This window comes from Nicotiana sylvestris, chromosome 1, assembly GCF_000393655.2.
Source record: "Nicotiana sylvestris chromosome 1, ASM39365v2, whole genome shotgun sequence".
Taxonomy (NCBI): domain Eukaryota; kingdom Viridiplantae; phylum Streptophyta; class Magnoliopsida; order Solanales; family Solanaceae; genus Nicotiana; species Nicotiana sylvestris.
In genome coordinates this window covers 142,718,789-142,741,851 of record NC_091057.1, presented here as the reverse complement: position 1 = coordinate 142,741,851, position 23,063 = coordinate 142,718,789, and the positions used below count along the sequence as shown (strand labels likewise).

Below are 23,063 nucleotides of genomic sequence, written 5' to 3'. Positions count from 1 at the left end.
CATTTCTTAGATTCACCACCGATTACATGACTTGTTTCTCCTTCTGGGAGTGCAAGGTAATTAGCTACATCCAAATGCATGAAGTCTAAATTATCTTTAAAAATAAAATTTGCTTCAGCATTTTTCTACGTCTTCTTCAGGGAGGCTTGATAAAGCTCAACCAGGTACTTTGGCGTACGGCATGTACGTGACCAGTGCCTTTTTCTTCCACATCTATAGCATGTATTTTCTGCATTTGGTGCTTGCACCGCTTCATGCTTTTGTTCCTTCCTTTTCCACTGCTGGTGGTGAGGAGGGTTTTTTTGTGCATTATTATTACCATGATTAAAATTTCTTCCCCGACCACGGCCATGACCACGACAGGGGCCACGACCTCTTCCACGTTTAGCTTGGTGGAAGTTCGTCTCATTCACTTCAGGGAATGGACAAGAACCAGTAGGTCGGTTTTCATGGTTTTTCATTAATATCCCATTATGTTGCTCGGCTATAAGAAGATGTGAGATAAGTTTAGAATACTTTTAAATCCCATCTCTCGATATTGCTGCTGCAGGAGCATATTCGAGGCATGAAAAATGGTGAAAGTTTTCTCCAACATATCATGATCAGTAATATTATCACCACATAATTTCAATTGGGAAATAGTTCTGAACATAGCAGAATTATATTCACTTATAGATTTAAAATCTTGTAGCCTTAGATGAGTCCAATCATAACGTATCTGTGGAAGAACAACCATCTTCAGGTGGTCATATCTATCTTTCAAATTATTCCACAGTATGACTGGATCTTTAATAGTGAGATATTTCATTTTTAGGCCCTCATCAAGGTGATGGCGTAGGAATATCATTGCTTTGGCACGGTCTTGATTTGATGCCTGATTTTTATCCTTGATGGTGTTTGCCAGACCCACATCAAGATGAATTTCAGCATCAAGCACCCAAGACATGTAGCTTTTGCCCGATATATCCAGGGCTATAAATTCAAGTTTAGAAAGATTTGACATTATATAGAAAAGAAAAGTTCGTACCTCAGATACTTTCAAAGTATTTGCTCGAGATGACAGAGTCTCGTGCTGATAATATGTTATAAAATAAAGACCGTAAAGAAAAAGACAAGTATAGAGAGAAACTGATATATTATTCGAATTCAAACTGATGTACATAATGAACTGAAATTTCTTCTATTTATAGAAGAAAGGAAGTTGTTGTGTAAGCTGCTACTGCAAGCTGTTGTGTAAGCTGCTACTATACCAGATATGGATAATATTCTACTGAGAGTAATGTTTATCCATAACGGAGTACTGAAAGGATAAGCTCATTGTACCAGGTATAGATAATCGTCTACTGGTGGTAATGTTTATCCATAACAGAGTACTGAAAGAATAAGCTCATTGTACCCGGTATGGATAATCTTCTACCGGGGGTAATATTTATCCATAATGGAGTATCGAACGGATAAGATTATTATACCCGGTATGGATAATCTTCTACCGGGAGTAATGTTTATCCATAACGGAGTATCGAAAGGATAAGCTTATTATACCTAGTATGGATAATCTTCTACCGGGGATAATGTTTATCCATAACCAGGTACCGAAGTGTTACGCTTCTTCAGGAGGCTTATTTCCAATAGAGTACTAAATAGATAAATATATTTACGGTGGAGTCTCATATGGATAAGCTTCTTCAGGAAACTTATTTACAACGGGGTACTAAATGAACATCCATAATATAATATATTTATAACAAGTTAAATATTATTAGATAATTATGATATATTACCTTTAATTTATGAGAGACAAAGAAATTATCTAATTGTATCTCATCTAATATTTACCATTTATATACTATATTCTTGGTGTGTGTGCTCTTTTCTTTCATAACAGTAACTTTTGTTATCGACGTTGATATTTTTTTAGTTGCTATTATATATATATATATATATATTAATACGCCATGTGAGAAAACATGTATGAGGATTATTTGAGTATGTCCTTTATTTATTATTAATGCAAAATATAGAGATATTTGTTATTATTATAGAATGAATTTAAGAGGATATTATTCTATCTTTCACAGGAAAAGTTGAATTTTGAGATTAACATGTTACAACCTTAATTGATTGCATACAAAAAACATGTATAAAGTAAATATTTACTGAAGTTAAAATATATTTTGTCATTGCAAGATCCTGATTGTCTCTCTCAAAAACAAAGGACTAAGGGGCATAATACCGATCGAACCGAAAAAACCGACCGAACCGTAAAGTTTGGTTTTTCGGTGTCGGTTTAATCGGTTATTTGGTCGGTGTACGGTTTATAAATTATTAAATTTTGATATTCGATGCGGTACGGTTTTGGTGTTTCGATTTTCGGTTAAACCGAAAAATCGAAGCTTTGGCTACAAGCGTTTCTGCATGCAGGCATGTTTTTATTACATCTTTAGGTTCATTTTGTCTTTTAGAATTGACTCAATTTTTCCTATACAAAATGCGTTTTCCATTAAATAGCTTGCAATACTGCCTTTGTGTCCTTTTACATTGTTTGCTTTCAATCTGAAGTCCATAGTTTCATCATTAAGATGATAGAAAAATAATTTTGATATCTCAAAAAGAAATATTCCAAATCTATGTCTACATTTATTTTCTTACAATTATATTAATGAATCATTATTATAATAATTATATTAAATAAACTTGTAACAGAAAATTAATTTAATTTTGAATTCTCTTTGGACAAATTAAATATGATTATTAAATGCTCATTAGTGGGTAATTTGAACGTTATGTTGAAAGAAAAAGTTACCGTTTCTTAGCAATGAATTTACCGTTTCTTAGCCTTAAAATGGCCTTGTCTTTAATGTATTGGAAATTGGAAAAGCTTTTATGGCTTTATGGATTTGAACCTGATGGTCTATCTTCTTTTAAAATATATATATACGCTTTTGTTTCATCTTGAAAAGTAGTCAAAAAAACAAAGTAAAATTTTGCTATTATCTTGTTGGGTTATCTTTGTTAAACTTTGTTATTTCTGCTCCTAGTTATACTTGAAGAGCTTGTTGAATCCTGGGGATACACCTAATAATATTCATCACAGTGTGGACGAAATATCCTTAAGGACAGTGTCCTTGACACGCCTCAAGCTAAATATTATTCTCCATAATACAATATTTTTACAAAAATCTTAAGGATATTTTACGTTGTTATTATGGAGAATAACGCAGCTAGTGTTGCTGTTGATGCTACTACTCCTGCTGCACCAACTGTTTCTGTTCCATCACCAATTACCTATGCCAAACCTTTTCCTGATGTTTCGAAATTTGAGGTTTTTGATGGAGATAATTTTAAGCGTTGGCAGGAACGGGTGCATTCTATTTTGAATTTGTATGGAGTTGCTTTTGCACTTACTGATCCTAAGCCAACTAAAGCAACTTCCATTCAGATGGATCAATGGGTTCATGCTAATAAAGTATGTAGACATACTATAATTTCTACTCTTTCTAACCAATTGTTCGATGTCTATGTTTCTTACAAGGAGGCAAAAGAAATCTGAGAGTCAATGGTAACAAAGTATACTGCTGAAGATGCCACTAAACAAAAGTTTGTAATTGGAAACTACTACAAGTGGGAGATGACGGAGGACAAGGACATAACTGCACAAATCAACGAATATCACAAGTTGATTGAAGATCTCAAATCTGAAGATATTTCTCTGCCCGAACAGTTTGTTGCTGGTATGCTTATAGAAAAACTTCTCAAATCTTGGAGTGACTACAAACAACAATTGAAACACAAACACAAGCAATTGTCGCTGAAGGAATTGGTCAAGCATATTATAATTGAAAATACAAACCGCAAGCAAGTTGTTGTTGACAAAGAAAAGGAGATTGCTACAAGAGCCAACCTGGTGGAGAACAATAAGCGGCAGAACAAATCAAATAACAGGTATGATAAAGGAAATGGTTATAAACCCAAAACCAACAATCAAACCTTCAAGAAAAAATGTAACTGCTTTGTGTGTGGAAAACCTGGCCATCATGCTGCTCAATGCCGGAAGAGGGTTGGGAATGACAATCTCGCTAAGGCTAAAGTAAATTTAACTGAAGCCAAAGCGGATGACATAATTGCTGCAGTTGTTTCCCAAGTGAACCTTGTGGCCAATGTGAAAGATTGGGTGTTAGATTCTGGAGCCACTAGGCACATATGTGCTAACAAAAAAGACTTTGTATCTTACACCCAAGTTGAGGAGGGAGAAGAAGTTGTCTATCTTGGTGACTCATGGACTACTCCAGTTCTTGGAAAAGGGCAAAGTTCTTCTCAAACTCACATCTGGCAAAATTTTAGCATTGAATGACGTGTTGCATGTTCCTAGTATCCGAGCCAATTTGGTCTCTGTGGGATTATTAGAAAAGTGGGGGTGAAGGTTTCTTTTGAATCTGATAAGGTCGTGTTGACCAAGAATAATAATTTTATTGGCAAGGGTTATTATAACCATGGCTTGTTTGTACTCAATGTTATCAATAAAAATGCTAGTACTTCTGTTTACTTGATTGATTCTTTTAATTTATGGCATGCTAGATTAGGACATGTTAGTTTATCTTATATTAAGAAAATGCATTTTGAAGGTCTTATTTCAAATATTAATTTTTCGAATATTGATAAGTGTGAAGTTTGTGCAGAAGCTAAACAAACTAAGAAATCATGTGCTTCAGTATTTAGAGAATCTGAATTATTAAGTTTAATTCATACCGATTTAGGAGACTTGAAACAAACTATGACTAGAGGAGAGAAAAAATATTATGTGACTTTTATAGACAATTTTTTTAGATATACAAAAGTTTATTTGTTGAGAAATAAAAATGAAGCTTTTGATAAGTTTTTAATTTATAAATCTGAAGTAGAAAATCAGTTAGATAAGAAAATCAAAAGAGTTAGATCTGATAAAGGTAGTGAATTTATTTTGCTAAATGATTATTGTAAGAAATAGGCATAATTCACAAGATAACTCCGTCATATTCTCCACAATCAAATGGTGTAGCGGAAAGAAAAAATAAATCCTTTAATGGAAAGAGTAGACATATCCGATTGAGACATAATGTGATAAAGCAGCTGCTGAAAGATGAAATTATTTCCATAGATTATGTGAAGTCAGAAGTGAATTTGGCCGATCCTCTGACTAAACCTTTGGGAAGAAAATTAATATCTGAAACATCGAGGGGAATGAGACTTTTGCCAATTTGAGTTATATCAACTATGATGGTAACCCAACCTATGTGATTGGAGATCCCATAAAGTAGGTTCATATGGGTAATAACAAGTCATTAGTTGATCAAATGTGCACTATTAAATTATATCCCTTCCTACGGTGTGTGTGTATATAGTGCAAAACTGCAAGGAATGAGAGACTGAGTTATTAAACTCTTAATCTAATAATCCATAGCCTTTTATAGGTGGTGTATTGTGCTGCAGAATACACTTGATGGATGGACCTATATGAGTGTGGAGTGGGGACACTCCTATTAAATTTGTGGCAAAATTTCTAGAGCACTCATGAAAACCAGGCGTGCGCATGGCCTATTAGCGCAAAACCGCGACAAACAACAAAGTGTGTGCCGGTATAATGTGACAGATAATACACTAAACTCAAAAGAATTCTTGGTTCATAGAAATTTTAAACTTCACCAATTGTTCTGTAAATTTAATCTTATTTTATCTAGGTCTAGTTCATAATCCAAGAGACACCAGATTCGACGTATTATGTTGATTTGTGAAAACCCAGTAAATTTTTAATATTATTATTATTTAATATTCTTTTTGAGATATGTGGGGGATTGATAGAAAAATAATTTTGATATCTCAAAAAGAAATATTCCAAATCTATGTCTAGATTTATTTTCTTACAATTATATTAATGAATCATTATTATAATAATTATCTTAAATAAATTTGTAACCGAAAATTAATTTAATTTTGAATTCTCTTTGGACAAATTAAATCTGATTATTAAATTCTCATTAGTGGGTAATTTGAACGTTATGTTGAAAGAAGAAGTTACCATTTCTTAGCAATGAATTTACCGTTTCTTAGCATTGCCGTTTCTTAGTCTTAAAATGGCCTTGTCTTTAATGTATTGGAAATTGGAAAGCTTTTATGGCTTTATGGATTTGAACCTGATAGTCTATCTTTTTTTAGACTATATATATATATATATACGCTTTTGTTTCATCTTGAAAAGTAGTCAAAAAAACAAAGTAAAATTTTTCTATTATCTTGCTGGGTTATCTTTGTTAAATTTTGTTGTTTCTGCTCCTAGTTATACTAGAAGAGCTTGTTGAATCCTAGGGGATACGCCTAATAATATTCATCACGGTGTGAGCGAAATATCCTTAAGAACAGTATCCTTGACACGCTTCAAGCTAAATATTATTCTCCATAATACAATATTTTTACAACATAAGATACCCAAAACAACTTGCTCATCTTCACAGCTCTCTGTTGTGAATTGGAAACAGTAGAGTAGGATGTATGGAGATAGATATCAAGATACTCTTTGTTGAATTCGTTGCATGAGTGCGGAGGCCAGTTTAATTAACTTGAACATGGTAAACATGAAACAGTGAAAGAATTTGCTACAATTAAAGATCTATAGTCTACATCGGATATAAAAATTGCGAACCGTTAATAACAAAATCAGAATCTTGAAAAAACCGCACAATCGAACCGTAAATACTTTGGTTTGGTTTGGTTATTAATATTACAAAATCGAAAACCGATAAACTGAATCGTACTTTCATACTAACCGACTGGCGCCTGCCCCTACAAAGGACACTACATTCTTTATTGTTGTTTTTTATTGATTATTAATCTTACAAACAAAGAACCCGACCTACCATCCTCCTCGCCCACCCTTACACATTTTATCTCTCATATTGTTGGCCCAAATTATACTATATTTTAAAAAAAATATTTTTTGCTATCTAAAGTAACACAGAACGTAAGTAATAAAACTATTCATGATTTTCCAAGAAAATATTTTCTAGGAAAACATACTCATTCGTACCAAACAGCCCTAAAAGCATGTGATAAATTAGATAAAAGCATACAATCCCATGTTAGCCGTAGTTATATGTGATTTAGCTGTTTGGAAAACTTCCGTTTGAACTACTAAAAGACTGCCAAATTATAAGCGCGAGAAGATACTTAAACTTGTGAGCTACGTTAAAAATAAAATTGTTTAAAAGAGAAGCAAGCACGAAACACACCAACGTAGAATTTAGTCAAACGGGACAATAACAAGTTGCTTATGCCGTAATAATGAAAACTCTCACTTTATGGAACACCGATTTGGTGTGATGCGTCACTACCTCTTCTTCTTTTTTTCTCATGTTGCCCTTCCTTATTATTAAATAATCATATTTTATTATTTATCTTACCTTTTTATATAATAATTCCATCTCGTACCTTATTTTTTCTTTATAATATTGCAAGTTTATTCTTCATCTTATTGGTGCATGACATCATAAAAAGACGATAAACAATACAATATATCCAAACATTGTATACATCAAAATGATATTGTAGATTGCTATACAATATTATACGACACATTATACATAACAATTATCCAAACAAGCTGTAACAGTGATCTGCATTGTCTTATTCTTTGCACATATTGCAGAATTATACTAATACCACTATTTTCTCAAGCCACACCCTAGTGGCCTTTCGATCCCTCTCTCTTGCTTCTTGACACTTTCTGATTGCCATCTGCAGAGCAATAATAAACATTAGGGCCTTCGAATATTGTGTAAACAAGAAGAAGAATGAATTAGAAACAGTAACCTGACTATAAAATATTACCTCATAGATTTTAGTGTCTTCTTCTGTGAAAGTTCCTACGTCTTTGACCTCTCCTCTTTGTTCTGTATGTCAGTTCATTAGTGATAGTTGCAAAAAAGTCTACGAACCATCTTGGCCTTTCAAAACAGTATATGAGATACAGGACGGTAAATCCAAATATCAAGCCACAACCATACCCAATTAAGACAGATTTCCATGTCATTTCAGTAAGAAAACTGGGCTCATCTTCTTCTTGTTCAACCAATAATTCTGGTACTGATGCACTCTTATGATGCCCACATTCATTTGACAATGGAAATCCACACAAATCACTGTTTCCAAAATAGGAATCATCTGGAAACGTATTGAACTGATTACTATAAGGAATAGGTCCAACAAGATGGTTGTGCGACAGATTTAAAACTGCAAGAAATGTTAGACTTGTCAATTCCTCTGGAATTTTCCCAGTAAGCTGGTTAAATGAAAGGTCCAAAACTTCAAGCGTGCTCATGTTCTTCATTTCAACAGGAATATGTCCAGTGAGGTTGTTGTGAGATAAATTCAGCAGCAGAAGTGAATTCAAGTTCCCAATGGACTTAAACTCAGGAAGTGGTCCACTGAGATGATTGCTCTCCAGACGTAACTCAGTCAATGAAGGAAGACTAAGCATCCAAGACGGGATTGAGCCGTTGAGTGAGTTATTAGACAAAACTAGTCGATATAGATTTTGAAGCCTGTTAGCAGTTAAAGGAAGTGGACCACTGAGTGAATTGTCACTCAATCCCAAATCTTCAAGCTTTGTCAAGTTGACAAGGGAAGATGGGAACAGGCCAGTGAAGGCGTTGCCATCCAGTGCTAAGAATGTAAGCTTTTGCAAGTTGGAAAAAGCATCAGGAATTTTGCTCTCCAAATGGTTGTATGAAAGATCCAGTTGAGTGATTTGTGAAAGGTTCCTGATGGATTCGGGAATAGGTCCGACGAGGTTGCACCAATGAAGATTCATAAGTTTTAAGGCTTTGAGACTTCCAAGTGTACCAGGTAGTCCTCCAGAAATATTATTGTGAGAGAGATCTAGCTCAGTTAGCATATAGCTACTGCTCCAGTTAAACTTGGGGAAAGAAACAGTAAGATCATAATTTCCTGACAATCTGAGAGTTTCCAAATTGGGTAGAAGGAAAATGCTTTTTGGAAACTCGCCGTGCAAGCCATATCCAAGATCTAGATATCTCAAAGAAGAAGAGGATGATACATTCATGGGAATCTTGGATGAGATGTTTACTAAAGAAAGAGAAAGTACCTCTAACTTGGTTAAGTTTCGAGAGAGCATGTTGAATCCTTCCTGGCTAAACTGGAGATGGAAGAGATAAGAAAGATCAAGCGAAACCAAATTGGACAGGTGTGAGATTTCTAATGGAATCCCTCCTTCGAACATACTATAAGAAAGGTTGAGATGCATCAAACTGACCAACTGACCTATGCCCCGTGGAATATGAGATAACGAAAAGTTGTTAAGGGAAAGATCGAGCGTTTGAAGATGACGAAGCTGGAAAAGGCTACTATTGGGATGGATAGTTCCTTCAAGTTTGCTACAACTCAAGTCCAAACCAATCACATGACCAGTGAATCTATCACAGGTAACTCCATCCCACCTACAACAATCCATACTACTCCTATTCCAAGACGTCGTCTTAGGATAAGAATATGGGCAAAAGAAGTCATAATAATTTAAAAGTGGATAGTCCGCCACGGCAAGTGATTGCTTAAACTGTAGAAGTGCAATGGAATCATGTGAAGAGCAAAGTGAATGCCCAAAGGAAAAAGAAAACACTTGAACTGCCAGGGCAACATAGAGAAGAAACAAAGAAATGAGTGCCAAAATTCTCCCCATCTCTCTCTTTCTCATCTTTGTCTAATAGCAAATGCAACTTGTTAAAAGACATACTATCATTTATATAGAGTTTCAAACCAACTATAAGAATACGGAAAACCATCACAAGTCCATACTAAACAATTGTCCCAAAAGAGACCCCAGCAGTTTGGTTAAATGATATTTCAGTTCTTGTAAATGTGAATATAATTAGTAATCGAATAACACCAAATATCTTGAGACATTTCAATAAAGAATATCATACAAAAAGGGACAAATCAGCTAAATTAAAGGTTTCACTTAAGTTAAACTCCTCTCTTAATTTACTATATAGCCACAAGTCTTGTTCACCGTTCAGCTAAATGCTAATTAAAGGTTTCATCCAAGTTATCATAAAAAAGACACCATTGATTAAATCTTGTAGACCTGGCCTCAAACGTGCCCTGATAGATCAGGAATTTTCAGTAGTAAACTGCTATTCCTTCTAGTAATATCTTTTCAAGTGACTAGTTCTTATATCAATATATATAGACTTGAACCTATTTTACTTATTTATTAACAGGAAAGTAGTCATTATTAAAGACTGTGATGCAAAATGGAGTTCGATTATATATGTAGGTGTGAAGCATTATAGAGAAAACTGCTCACTTAATTTCTGCTTCAAAATAACTCTCGTTTACAAATATTCAGAAAGCTTGGAGTATCTTTAGTGTGGGATTATATGCTGTAACTCTGTTTCTTTTCACTTTTCAATTTTTCTTATGAGAATCTTGAAATCATTTTGTCTTCTTTTTTTTTTTAAAAAAAAACATTAAGTTTGTACAGACAAAACTAACTGATTAAGAAGCAACATGTTATTCTTTTGAAAATAGTTTTCTCTCTCTATATATATATAACAACAACCCAGTAGAATCCCACCAGAGGCTATTTCCGGGAGACCCTCGGATAGATCTGTAACAACAACAAAAACCACAAAAATAATATCAGCAACGTGAAAGACGGCAAAAAAGGGGAAAGCAATAACACAAATACTATGCAAAAGTGTGAAACACAACATAAACCGCTAGCAGTCCTAGACAAAACACTATCAGACTAGCCGGTACAAAGAGGAAAAACGTTCGACTACTCCTTAACCTACAACCCTAATGATTTATTTGACTATTCAAAGTTGATAACGCAGATACTTGATTGAACTTTGTATTTATTTTGTTCTTTCTAAAGAAGTATGTCATAGTCCTATGCAAGTTATATGATTTAAACGGAATAATCTTAGGCATCCCCCCCCCCCCAATATGGAATGTTGTGGATGGATCCTGTGGTAAAGGAAGGTGAAGAGTATATATTCAGCAAATTTTGGAGGGAATAAAGTAGGAAGCTAACAAAGTGGCATCACATAGAAAACAAAACAATAGGTCCTACGAAAGACTTGGTATATTTGTCTTGAGCTCATCCATAATTTGCAAGAAATATCATTCATGTATAAACTAATGATTTAAGTTACAAATAGTGTACTTTAATTTATTGTAGCAGGTTAGTTACTTAAATAAGTATTTTTTTTACTTCGTCAACGCGTATACCTTAAACTCTAAACTACTATATATACCTTTCACCTTTAGTACTCCCTTTAACCCAATTTATTTATGTGGTACAGTTTGAATTTCTCAAGAGTCGTAATGGAATCTTTAAGTTTTTTGAAATAAAATTTAAATACTTGAAAGTACATAAAGGTATTACATATCATAATAATAAACAATTCAGAATATTTTAAACAAACGAGAAAAACACAGTGCCACGTATTGAGAGTAGTACAGTGGAAAATGTGGGGAGAAGTCGTTAGCATTAGCCATGTATTGAGAAGAAAATTGACTTACCGGAGTCTTGTTCGAATAACTGGAATTTCAGTTTCCAGCATTGGGCCCAAGTTTTAATGCAATCAACTTGGTCCGTCCACACATACAGCCAAGTCAAGTCAAGTTAGGGTGAAGCTCGAGCAAGTGTTCAGAAAGAAGGAAAAAGACAGGTGAGCTGGGAATTAGGGAAACAGTTTTGAACCAGAAACGGCTTATCTCTTTGAGTAATGACAGTGATGAATTGATTTAATTTGCTGGGGCTGAAAAAGAACAAATCACAACGTTGTTGAGATGGAATTGAATTCTGAAAAACATCAAAGGATGAGAGAATTGAGTTTTTGGATCAAGCCTTCAATTTGAGGCTTAAATCAATGAAGTACTTGAGGCTTTAGTACTCGAGGGGTAGGGGATCCCAAGCTACCAATTAATATCCTTGAATATAATTGATATTGTATATATTTAATCACATAAGTTAGAGATTCATTTGTTCCAAGTATCTCACCATATCTAAGTCAAATTCATATACTTATTCCACCATACCAGAAGTTTGGCATGATTGAAACAAATTGACAAACTAAACTACAAAGTATTCCATAACAAGTTACTCAATTTACTATCTATATTTTTTCTACTAGTCTCATCAGCATATGAAACATCACTAGGACTATACAGATCGTTTTAATTTTTGTCCAACAGACCATAGTCCGACTGATATAGACCATAATATCTACTCCATCCATCCTAATTTGTTTGATACAGTTCAAATTTCGAGAGTCAAACTTTTCAATTTTGACCATAAACTTGGATATAGAATCTTTTAAGCTTTTAGAGATAAAATTTACAAATTTGGAAACTTGATAAAAGGTACTATAAGTAACAATAATTAATAATTTAAAATATTTAAAAGGATATGAAAAATTCGTGATCAAAGAAAAACTCGCTTGACTCTTAAACTCAACGAGAGAAATAAAGGAAAGACTTTGATAAGACCCTCGAGCTTGCTTGGGATTTGTAATACTGCAAACATACATTGGTATACTATTGATTCTCGGCAAGATTACATCTTAATCCAGGAATATAACAATAATTGAACCAGATAAAATCAAATCAAACCTAATGAAAGTAAATCATGTAATAATCTCAATAATAAAATAACCAAAACTCAATACATGGTGAATATTGTACTTCCCAGAAACATTGGGAACCTCCTATCACATTCTTTCTCTTATGGTAGTACAAAGGGAAAAGGGGGGGGAAAAGGCATACAACAAGCTCTTCAAGAGAGGCAAACATAATACTTTGCATGGAGGCTGTAGCTAAACCTACTAGCTATAATAGAATTTTTGTATTATTTTGGTTGATGCATCTTAAGAATCATGCAACAACAGATCCGAAAGCACCAAGAACCACTGGAGGGACAAATCCATGAAAATTGAACCCAACATTTGTTTCTCTCCATTCCCAGGTCTAAATGTTATACATCCTACTCCAGCATATGTAACTCAGCTGTTATCGCATGTTTCCCTCCCGCAGCACATCGATCATGTCGTATATTCGCTTCTCTTCTTTCAATTTCACCTATATTCAGAAAACATCAACTGTTATTCTTTGGTGAATGCAGAGTAAAAAGCTAGAACGCATCACGAAAATATTTGAAACTTCTATTTCTAACTGAATTTGTTCCTTGAGATGCATGGTGAAAGCGCTGCAATGAGAAGCTCCAATAACAAATTTAGACATTTTTTGTCCAGATTACCTTCTTAGCAAGGAAAAGTATAGCATCAACTGTTCCCTCTGCATAGATTGATCTACCACAAACATTGTGTTGAAATTCAAAAGAAACCCTGAAAAAGGAGATACAAAGTTAAACCTTATCAAAAAAGAAAAGGGGAGATACCAAGTTAAAGTTGTTCAATTTATAAACATTGGCAACAAAAAATAACATAGGGGAAAGCAAAAGATAGACAGTATTACGTTCCGTCTGGTGAGGTCAGATGGTACATGTGGAAAGCATGACCTAACAAGTGTTCTTCTGGGACACCAACCATCTCAACTTGTTGCTTGGGATCTCGTATTAGTTGTACCTGACAGAATATTCATGAGGATAATTAAATATTCTGTTAGGGATCTGAGAATCGGTATTCTACCTTGTAAAATGCAAGTTATATAGAAAATCACTTTCAGCGCTGGAGAGCAAATTGAATTTCTCTATATGCTCCAACTCCAATTTAATTTAATCTTTCTTCACTCGTTTTCATTCTCTTTTCCTCCAAAACTCGAAGAAGGCTGAAAATATATTTGACCTTGTATCTTTCATTTCATTAATGTGGCAAGACATGGCGCAGCTTCAGCTGACCGAGGACATGACCCTTGATAGGAATGTATGGAGGTCGAGGATTAGGGTAGTAGAGTAGGTAGCCTAGAGTGTTCATAACAGTAGTATTGGCACGCAATCTCGCTTTCTGTTGGTAGTAGATTTTTATGACTAACCGTTGTTTTCTTTCATTATTGATCACCTTACTATCTTGTTGTTTTTATTCTGCTTTTATATGGCTTTTTGGTACTGTCCCTTCTTGTCTATATTTTCATTAATGTGGTGCTTATGCTTTCCTGAGCCGAGGGTCTATTGGAAACAACCTCTCTATTCTCACAAGTAGGAGTAAGGTCTGCGTACACACTACCCTCCCAAGACCCCACGGTGTGGGATAATACTGGATATGTTGTTGTTGTTGTTGTATCTTTCATTTCACTCTCTTTCCTTCCAAACTTGAAGCACACCTTGAAAATATCCGGTAACTTGACATTCTGTACCACTACTTAAAGGAATGAAAAACCATCCCAGACAAGGTTAATAGAACACTTATGCCGTACAGGAAATAGAATTTTCTTCAGACTTTTTGCTGGTATTGAAATTGCACAATGGATTTAAGAGAACATGGTGAATTCTGCTAGACGAATGTCCAAGAAAGAAAGAGAAACATAAATCTGCAACTAGAGGAATGTGTGTCCCAGGAAAAGGGTGGCGGAAGGGGTCGGAAACCCCAAAGCAAAATGGCACTATGGAAGATATAGGAACCAGATGGAAGAAGATATGATATAGGAGCAGGTAGCATGACAATAAAGTGCCAGGGATGATGATAGCTTCGGAGAAAAAATAGTGGATGTACTCTGTACTCCATATCTGTCAGATCTCGTCACCGTTTCAGAAATTTGTTTCAGTATAAAGAGAAGTTTTAATGCAAAAGGGCCATTTGAAGCAATACACAAGAGTGGAGGGAGGTGATACATTCATATTGTACGAGTCTGATGCCTTTATCACCAAATCCTCTCATGAAGCCCATTGCAGATATCTAAAACATGGTTAAAGTTAAAACACAAATAATTTGTTTGTGGCAGTTATTTCGACTCAATTTGGCTCCAAGCTAGACCTGAAACTCTCCGTCAATGACCATGAATTCAGATGCTTCATTTTAGAGATGTGAAGCATAAGAACTTCCATGGAGCAATAAAGTCAAACTTTTTCTCTATGCTATCAGATTCTTTCCCGTTCAACTTATTTAAGCAGGACGCTAAAGTTAGTGGTATCAGAAAATAGTCAAATTACGTAAAGATGAACTCACGTTCGTAAAAGTGGAAGACCACAATCAAATACGTAGAGTATCATTATTTCTTAAGAGAGTTCACCATTTAATGAAAAGGATAAAGTCCGGACGAAATAAAAAGGAAGATATGGAAATTTGGGAGAAGAGGATATGGAAGAACCATAATTGGACAATGTTCTGTCGTTATTGAATCAACAAAGTTGTAGACGCACCTCATCCAAATCAAAAGAAACACCTAGTTTCTGAAAGCAAGAGATAACAGCCTTTGCAGTTCCAGAAGTGTCCAATTTACTTGCTTGATGAGACTCCATCACCTTAAAAATTGATAAAGAGGCTCAAAATTTAAACTCCAATCACAGGATGCTATAAATCAAACTGAATATTCTGTTAACATGTTCAGATGTATAAGACTGCAAGAGGATCAGTAAATAGAGAATATTGAAGGGCAAGCAAAGAAGAAAAAAAAATGCACCACAAATACACCAATAATTAGGGAAGGCAACAAGCATGCACATCACATATATGATCGGATTCCCAGATTTGCCTCAATTAGATATAGATATCTTAGGTTAAACAGCACAATCAAAAAGAGTCAGAACTCCAATAATTCTTTGCGGACCAGTTCCTTCATATTTCAGTAAGATAAGCATGAGGTATGTCCACTATATGTCAAATCAGAAGAAGAAAATAATAAAGAACCAAACCAAAGAAAGACAGTCTTTAAATTGCTCTGCCTAATCCTGGAGCATGCAAATAGTCACCTAAAATGCAGGCACGATACCTGGTGGGTACTAAATGATTTAACAGGCATTTGGACAGTATTTGGTTGAAGTTGAAAAAGAGTATTTTAAAGTTCAGATACTTGCAAGGCATTTCAGACCCCTTAATGCCCTGCATATTTCTCTCCATCCATGAACTCTAAAAGGCAAACCAAAACCCCAGTTGTAAAAGGAACAGCTGCTAAACTCCTCTATGAGTGAGGAACAGCCATTGTAATCACGCAGCAAGATGAGATAACAACATCCAGCGGCCTAGTGTCCCAATCACACACGAATCAAACAACTGGTGGTTTCAATTGGCCCTTGAGATATCCAGCCACAACATGGACACGAAATGCCAAATACAGCAATTCATGTATATCCGCTACCCCTAAGCTTGTTCGCAATATATATCTTCAATATTAACAGCTTCATGTACACAATCTCAAGCAATTACTATTTTTGAGGTCGTTAACTCTAAATACATCCATAGAACATGTACCATGAAGATGGATATTAGTGAAAAATGTGAAATTGGTAACCAGTTATTTAGTGCTTAAGTACTAGTCCAATTCTGCTGTCTGCCGTAAAATTGATTCCCAGTAGCTCTTAACATTTTCTATAGCAACATTAAATTCAAAAGCCATTTGGGTCTAATATATGCAAATCTCCAAAGAAAAAGAATTTATGTTAACCTCATATACATGTATTGTCAACGAGATCAGAAACTGAGGATACCAATGCAAGTAATGCAACTACGCACCTTCATGGTAAAAGAATGAAACCATACAAAATATAGTCAGCTTTTCAAATTAATACGAAATTGTTTTAGTTATCAAGGTCTCAATAAGAAACATTGGCTGAATATGCAAGAGCTTGTAACAATGGTCAACTCGCACGACGAAGAAGACAAACCTGTAGAGTGTACCCGGAGAAAGCTCCAGGGAATTGTTCGGCCATGATTTCCATGGCTGCTAGAAAAGCTACCACCTAAAACAGAGGCAAGGTATAACCCTCTGTTAAACTAAAGTCTGGCATACTATTAAAAGGAAATAGAAGAGCAAAATGGGTAAACCTGCTTTCCCATTTGTGGGGAGATCACAGCATAAACTTTTGAGTCTGCCACTGTTTTGTAAAGCCTCTCCCTATCTCCACCAGTGGTTCCCATCACAAAAGGCACTCCAACTTTGCTGTATAATTCAGCATTATCTGCAGGTTCATAGTGGTAACAAGAATATTACAATGGCATCTCCTGCGGAGAATACGATAGATGTCATTTTGGTGCTTTTGTATTTTATACCTCATACCACATCCTCTTCTCCCCTCCACTAAAGACATGTGCAATAGACATCACAGGAACCTACTTATGCTGGTAAATTTTATTTATTAAAACTCTAGCATTAAGATGATTGTGTATCTGAGTATGTAGACAATCTAAAACGTCCAGCATTTTATCAAAAATCATTACTAAACTTCCGCGTAGACCAAAATTTTTAAGTCATAAAGACATCTACACTTTATAAGAGAAATATTCTATGTTTTATTCTCAACACATTTGTGGTTTCTTTCTAACCAAAGTGTCCAAAATATTCATAAAGGAACAGTTCTCCATGTCTGCCTATAATCATTAGCTTCTGCTGTTACCAGCTAGTCACTGCTTGCTTCCCAGCATCACGCACTGAATACCTTAAAGGTTCCAAAACATACGCACAATTTGCCACGTTGCAACGTAGCAGGATATATCTTAAAGATCTAGCAGAACCTTCACAACAAAAAAAAAAAAAAAGGGAACCATCTTCTCTGCAAGTTGTTCTATATTAGACATGTGTGATGTGTCATCTAAAACCTAACCACTAAAATGTTTCCGCTGCTGTCCAAATCATTCTGCACTCCCCTTCACCTATTCTTGTGCAACTATAGTTCTTGTATATGATGTTGTCTACTTCTTCCATTCCAGAATCCAGAGACTGGATATCTCTTCAAAAGCATACTTCCAAGGATAGACCCCAATTGCTTCTTGTGATAAGGTCAACCAATGTTGCTAACCTTTTTTCCTTTTTTTCTCTAGCGGAGAAATCCCCGATACCTTTTTCTCTAACGGAGAAATCCCCGATACCAGTGGTGCACAGTTCGAAACTCGATAGATAATGGGCCCGCCCCTCTACCTTTCTGATTTTAGCTGCCGCAGGGTTCGAACTTGTGATGTGCGCCTAAAACCCACACTCGCGTGTTGAACTTTTGCCACTAGACCAAAGCCCAGGGGCAATGTTGCTAACCTATTGTTTATGATAACATGTGGATATGCTTCCTTCAAGATTGTAATTCCACACTATTAACAACAAAACAACATTTATAACTAATAAAGCCCCTCAAATTTCAGAGAGGACTTAGTACAGGCACAGCAGTAGGATATGTTCATCTGTCTTCAATAGGACAGCGGTATTGTTTGATCCTTATTTCCTTTTATTTTCAGTACCAGTGATTCAGCGGGTCTAAAGTAATTTGTAGAGAATGCTTGACCTTATTTTCAGATGAAGATATCCAAAAGTATCTGAGCAATGGGATCAAACACAATAAAATCAAAACAAAAAGGAGATCTATATACATGTGTAGCATATCAGAACAGCAAAAAGATACTCGAAAGTAAGTTTTTGAATCTTTGTCTTACCATTCACAGCAGCAGGCACTGTGTAGTCCACTACAATTAAATTCGGGTGTTCCTCAAAGATAGAGGACAGGATGTTTTCTCTGTCCGAAGGACCATGCACAGTTATCTCTTTTCCACTCACCTCCACAATTTTTCCTGCATCTTCCGGACCACTAAAACATACAGAAACAGGTTGAAGTCCCGCAGAGATTGATGCTTCAAGAACTGCCCTCCCCATTTTTCCAGTACAACCATTCACCTTTATTTCATCAAATAGAACCAAAAAAAAAAAAAATTGAGCTTAATCAATCTGAATTAAAAAGTACTCACATATAACATTGTTAAAAAAACAAATTCATGCTCATACTATAGCTTAACTTTTGAAGAGACTACCATATTTGATACCACCAATTGCAATTGGTATAAACAAATGAGTTTAAGCTATGTACACTAACTGTTAATATTTTTTTACACTATAGGTAAGCCTCCTTAAAATAGGTAAAGGTGACATAATAGTGTAAAAATTCCTTACACGGAGGATGAATATAACTTTCAAACTCATAAAATATTTAGAACAGTTTTAGCCCGTGTAATTAAATGTCATCGCGAAGTCGCTACTACAGCGAAAAATTGAAACAACAAGTAATAATAATGCCAGATAGAGTGAAGGGAAAGTACCATTATAGGAAGCGCATCGATTGCAGGCGTGTTCTGAATGAGCTGAACATGTTGGTCAGAAGTAGAACACATTTTCACCAAAGATTTTCGACCTCTGACAAAACTACTGCTATTACCATTTTTGCTGCTATAGTTGTAATGAATTATTCCTCCATGGATGTTCGATGGAACTTTAATGGCGGCCCACATTGTTTACCGATGGATTTCCCTGGAACAAAAACAAATGCCACAGCACACAAAAAATACTTTCAACATTGAAAAAAAAAACATAAATTATAAAAATAAAAATAAAATTGGTCTATTTCGGAGAAGGGAGAAGGATAGTACCTGAGAAAGCAAAAGAGGCGGAGGAAATGTGGTACTACTGCCGCCAGTACGAGGTTTTGGGTTTTGTGTTTGAGAGTTTTTCGATTTTGTGCAATTTAGGTTAAATCTTTTTAGAACATTCGCCTATTCCCATCTCAATAGTAATTTTTGTAAGAAAATTACAAAATTATATTAAAGTTATAAAATAATGTATAAGCTTATGATAAATATTGATCTTATACAACTAACTCAGTATAAAACATTTATTCATAAAAGTACTCAATAATTATTCAATATATTCACCTTAAATTATATTCTAATTTTATAATATCGGTTCAATTTTACAAGTTATCGTACTTCCTTTTTAGTTCAACTAGTTTAAATATATGTACAAAAATAATGTTTTTTTACTACAAATGCTTCATCCCAATTTTATATATATTTTTTATCAATTTAGCATTGATTATTTGTGATAATTTTCATATATACTAACCTTAGCTTGTACTACATTTTCAATTGTTGTAATTTAAAGGGGGAGGGGGGGGAATTTAGAAAACAATATGAAAATTAGAGTTTTGGAATAAGAAAAATGAATATAGTCATCTAAAAAATGTAGGGTTATTCTCACCATTTTATTCCCTTCTTTTGAGTCGTCTGAGTTTGTACAACCAAAACTGGCGACAATATATAAATAAATATCAAATATGTGAATAAAATTACAGACGAACATAAAAAATACTAAGCGACATGAAGTTTAAATCAATAATTAAAGCTTAGATCATAAATAATATGATTAAGGTATCATGCCAATAAAAAATTTAGAAGAACTATGAATTTAAAAGACTAAAAGAATTCATTCCTCTAATCTCGTCTCAAAATCATATGAATACTATAATCATCAGATAAATAAATATCAAATACAAAAATATAATAGAAGAAAATCGAACTTTTATGTAAAAACCTATCAAAAAGAGAACTAAATAACTTTCAAAAGCCTATTCAACAATTAATAACTAACCATGGAAGCTTTAGACCGAAAATAGCAATATATGTGTCGAAATAATGGAAAGTTTTAGACCGAAAAAGAGGGGGGAAAAAGAGGTTTCTGAATGTTAAATCAATAGGTAATTTGACTTCAAATTGTAGTCCTACGGGCAATCAAATATGTATTTGTTGTATTTTTTCCCAACTTTTCTGTCAAATAAAATTTAGTACATTCGAATGTTAAAAATTAAAATTACACCAACATATTTTCGTAAGGAAATCAATTCAAATCATTAGATCTTGTTAAATAGTGGATTGAATTTAAATTAAGTTTTCTTTTTTTGGCCATGAATTAGAGCTTTATGTAGCTGCTATATATGTATTTCCGACAATAATATCTTCTTAAAAGATTTACTACTTTTTGAATTGTGACTGAATATAATTTATTTGAGTTATATAAAATTATAAAATAAACGTTAGAGAATTTTTTTTAACATAATAAATATTGTTCTCATTTAGCTAGCTCAATAAATAAAGATATTATATACTATACAAGTTTTTCGGATGCTTTATTTGTGATTTAAAAATGACTTATATGATAATTTGAAAATTAAAATTAAATCTTTTGGTCTTCTAAAAATTTAGGATGAAAGTTGACATTATACCTCCTAAAAAATTATAGCGACAATATAAAGTTTAAAAAATAACTAATGTTGAATAATATTTTACTACAACTAACTTAATTTAAAAAGATAATATAGCGAGACATTGTCACCTATAAGACTGAATAACCGAATGCAAGAAAGAAAGAAAAACGACAACTCATTTATAATATATTTGGTCATCTACTATTTCATCTTTATTACTTCAAATTCATATTATTATCAATTTGACTCTTAATTTTATGTCATAAATTGACTTTTTAATTTCTTTCACCATTAATGCTCTTCCTACAAAAATTAATTTATATACCTTAAAGAGTTGTCAACGTGACAAATAAACTTACTTATATAATGAATTTTAAAAAATATTAACTTGAACTCTTGTTGCATTAGTTAATTCAAAAACTTAATTATTTATTTTCGACATTAAAGAAAATAAATTAACTTTTATTATCAAATTCTTAATATTAGTTAATCCCAATTTTAAAATTTAACTATAATTAGAACTTTGCTGAATAGAATTTTTTATTTCAAATAGTTAAAAACCATTAGTATGTCAATTTTGATTTGTTTTAGTGCTTCCGAAATCATTGTTCATTAGTATGTCAATTTTGATTCGTTTTTGTGCTTCTAGAATTATTGTGCTTTTTTACTTCTAGAAAATATTATGCATAATTTCTAAAGTTTTGAATAATAAGAAAATCGTATAGTTTAATATAGTTTTAAAGCTTTAATATTAATAGCATCAAATAAGGACATTCATATAAAGTCTTAAAGCGTTAATATTAATAGACGTCAAATAAGGATATTCATATAAGGTAAAAAGGTTAATAATTTAAAGTGCTAAATATTAGGATTTGCTATCTAGTTTAATAAGGAAAGATTTAATAAAACAAGTTTTAGTTGATTTTAAAGTCCTAAAATTTAGGAAAGCAACTTAAAATTACAAATTTACCCAATGAAAAATCTTTTTTTAAAGGGTAACAAAGGCGAACGACATTTCGCTAAGGGCCTTCGTACTTTTAATATAGTATAGATAGATAGATAGATATAGATAGATAAGTAAAAACACATAGCCCTTGAAGATGGAAGATTTAAAATTTAAATTTTTTTTTAAAGCACTGAATCGTTTATTAAGATTCTTTAAAAAAGTATCAAATAACATAAAGTAAAAAAAAAATGAATCAGATGTCTTCTCAGTTTATCTCCTTTCAATGGTTTTATTGTTACCGATATAGTGAGGTTTTAGATATTAAAATTTATATTATATATATATATATATATATATATATATATATATATATATATATGATTTACATAACTTTGTCACAAAATGTGCGCGAGCAACGAAAATATTACTAGAACATGAAAATTTAATAGGACGAAAAAGTTGTTGAATTCACTAAGTAGGTGTATGTTAAAGTAGATGTTTTTTTTATGTATAATCCATTTTAAAACCTAAATATTTGGACTTCCTATATAGTTCAAATAAGAAAATATTTAATAAGTAAAAGTTTTAACTAATATTTAAATCTTAAATGTTAGTAAAATATTTTCACTATATTTTTATTCAATAAACAATTATTTTAAAAGGATAAAAAAAATTCAATTAGCATTCTGTCTAGAGGCTCCGTGCTTTTATAATATAAATTTAGGCTTGTACGGTTTAGTATGATTAGATATGGTATCAAATAATTTTTTTCGTTTTAATTTGATAAGTATTGTACAAGTGATGTATTTTGAAATTTTCATTTAGTATGATCTATATAAGATAAAATATTATAGATTTTAAATTTTTAAATATTATAATTTTTACCTATTTTAATAAGAAAAAAAAATTAATATGCAAATTTTAATTGATTTCAAAGTTTTA

At 33.3% G+C, this 23,063-nt stretch overlaps 2 protein-coding genes across 2 annotated transcripts; both read right to left on the bottom strand.

Moving 5' to 3' along the window:
* Positions 1-7,514: 7,514 nt before the first annotated feature.
* Positions 7,515-10,235, bottom strand: LOC104235166 (receptor-like protein 9DC3). The gene is made up of 2 exons (XM_009788863.2): positions 7,858-10,235; positions 7,515-7,764 (listed from the first exon to the last, which is right to left on the bottom strand). The coding sequence occupies exon 1, from the start codon at positions 9,737-9,739 to the stop codon at positions 7,868-7,870; it is 1,872 nt and encodes a 623-aa protein (XP_009787165.1). The 5' UTR covers positions 9,740-10,235; the 3' UTR covers positions 7,515-7,764; positions 7,858-7,867.
* A 2,435-nt stretch (positions 10,236-12,670) lies between these two features.
* LOC104235167 (4-hydroxy-tetrahydrodipicolinate reductase 1, chloroplastic-like) lies at positions 12,671-19,682 on the bottom strand. The gene is made up of 9 exons (XM_009788864.2): positions 19,566-19,682; positions 19,239-19,446; positions 18,582-18,819; positions 16,989-17,122; positions 16,829-16,903; positions 15,368-15,469; positions 13,528-13,637; positions 13,310-13,397; positions 12,671-13,131 (listed from the first exon to the last, which is right to left on the bottom strand). The coding sequence occupies exons 2-9, from the start codon at positions 19,425-19,427 to the stop codon at positions 13,063-13,065; spliced, it is 1,005 nt and encodes a 334-aa protein (XP_009787166.1). The 5' UTR covers positions 19,428-19,446; positions 19,566-19,682; the 3' UTR covers positions 12,671-13,062.
* Positions 19,683-23,063: the final 3,381 nt, after the last annotated feature.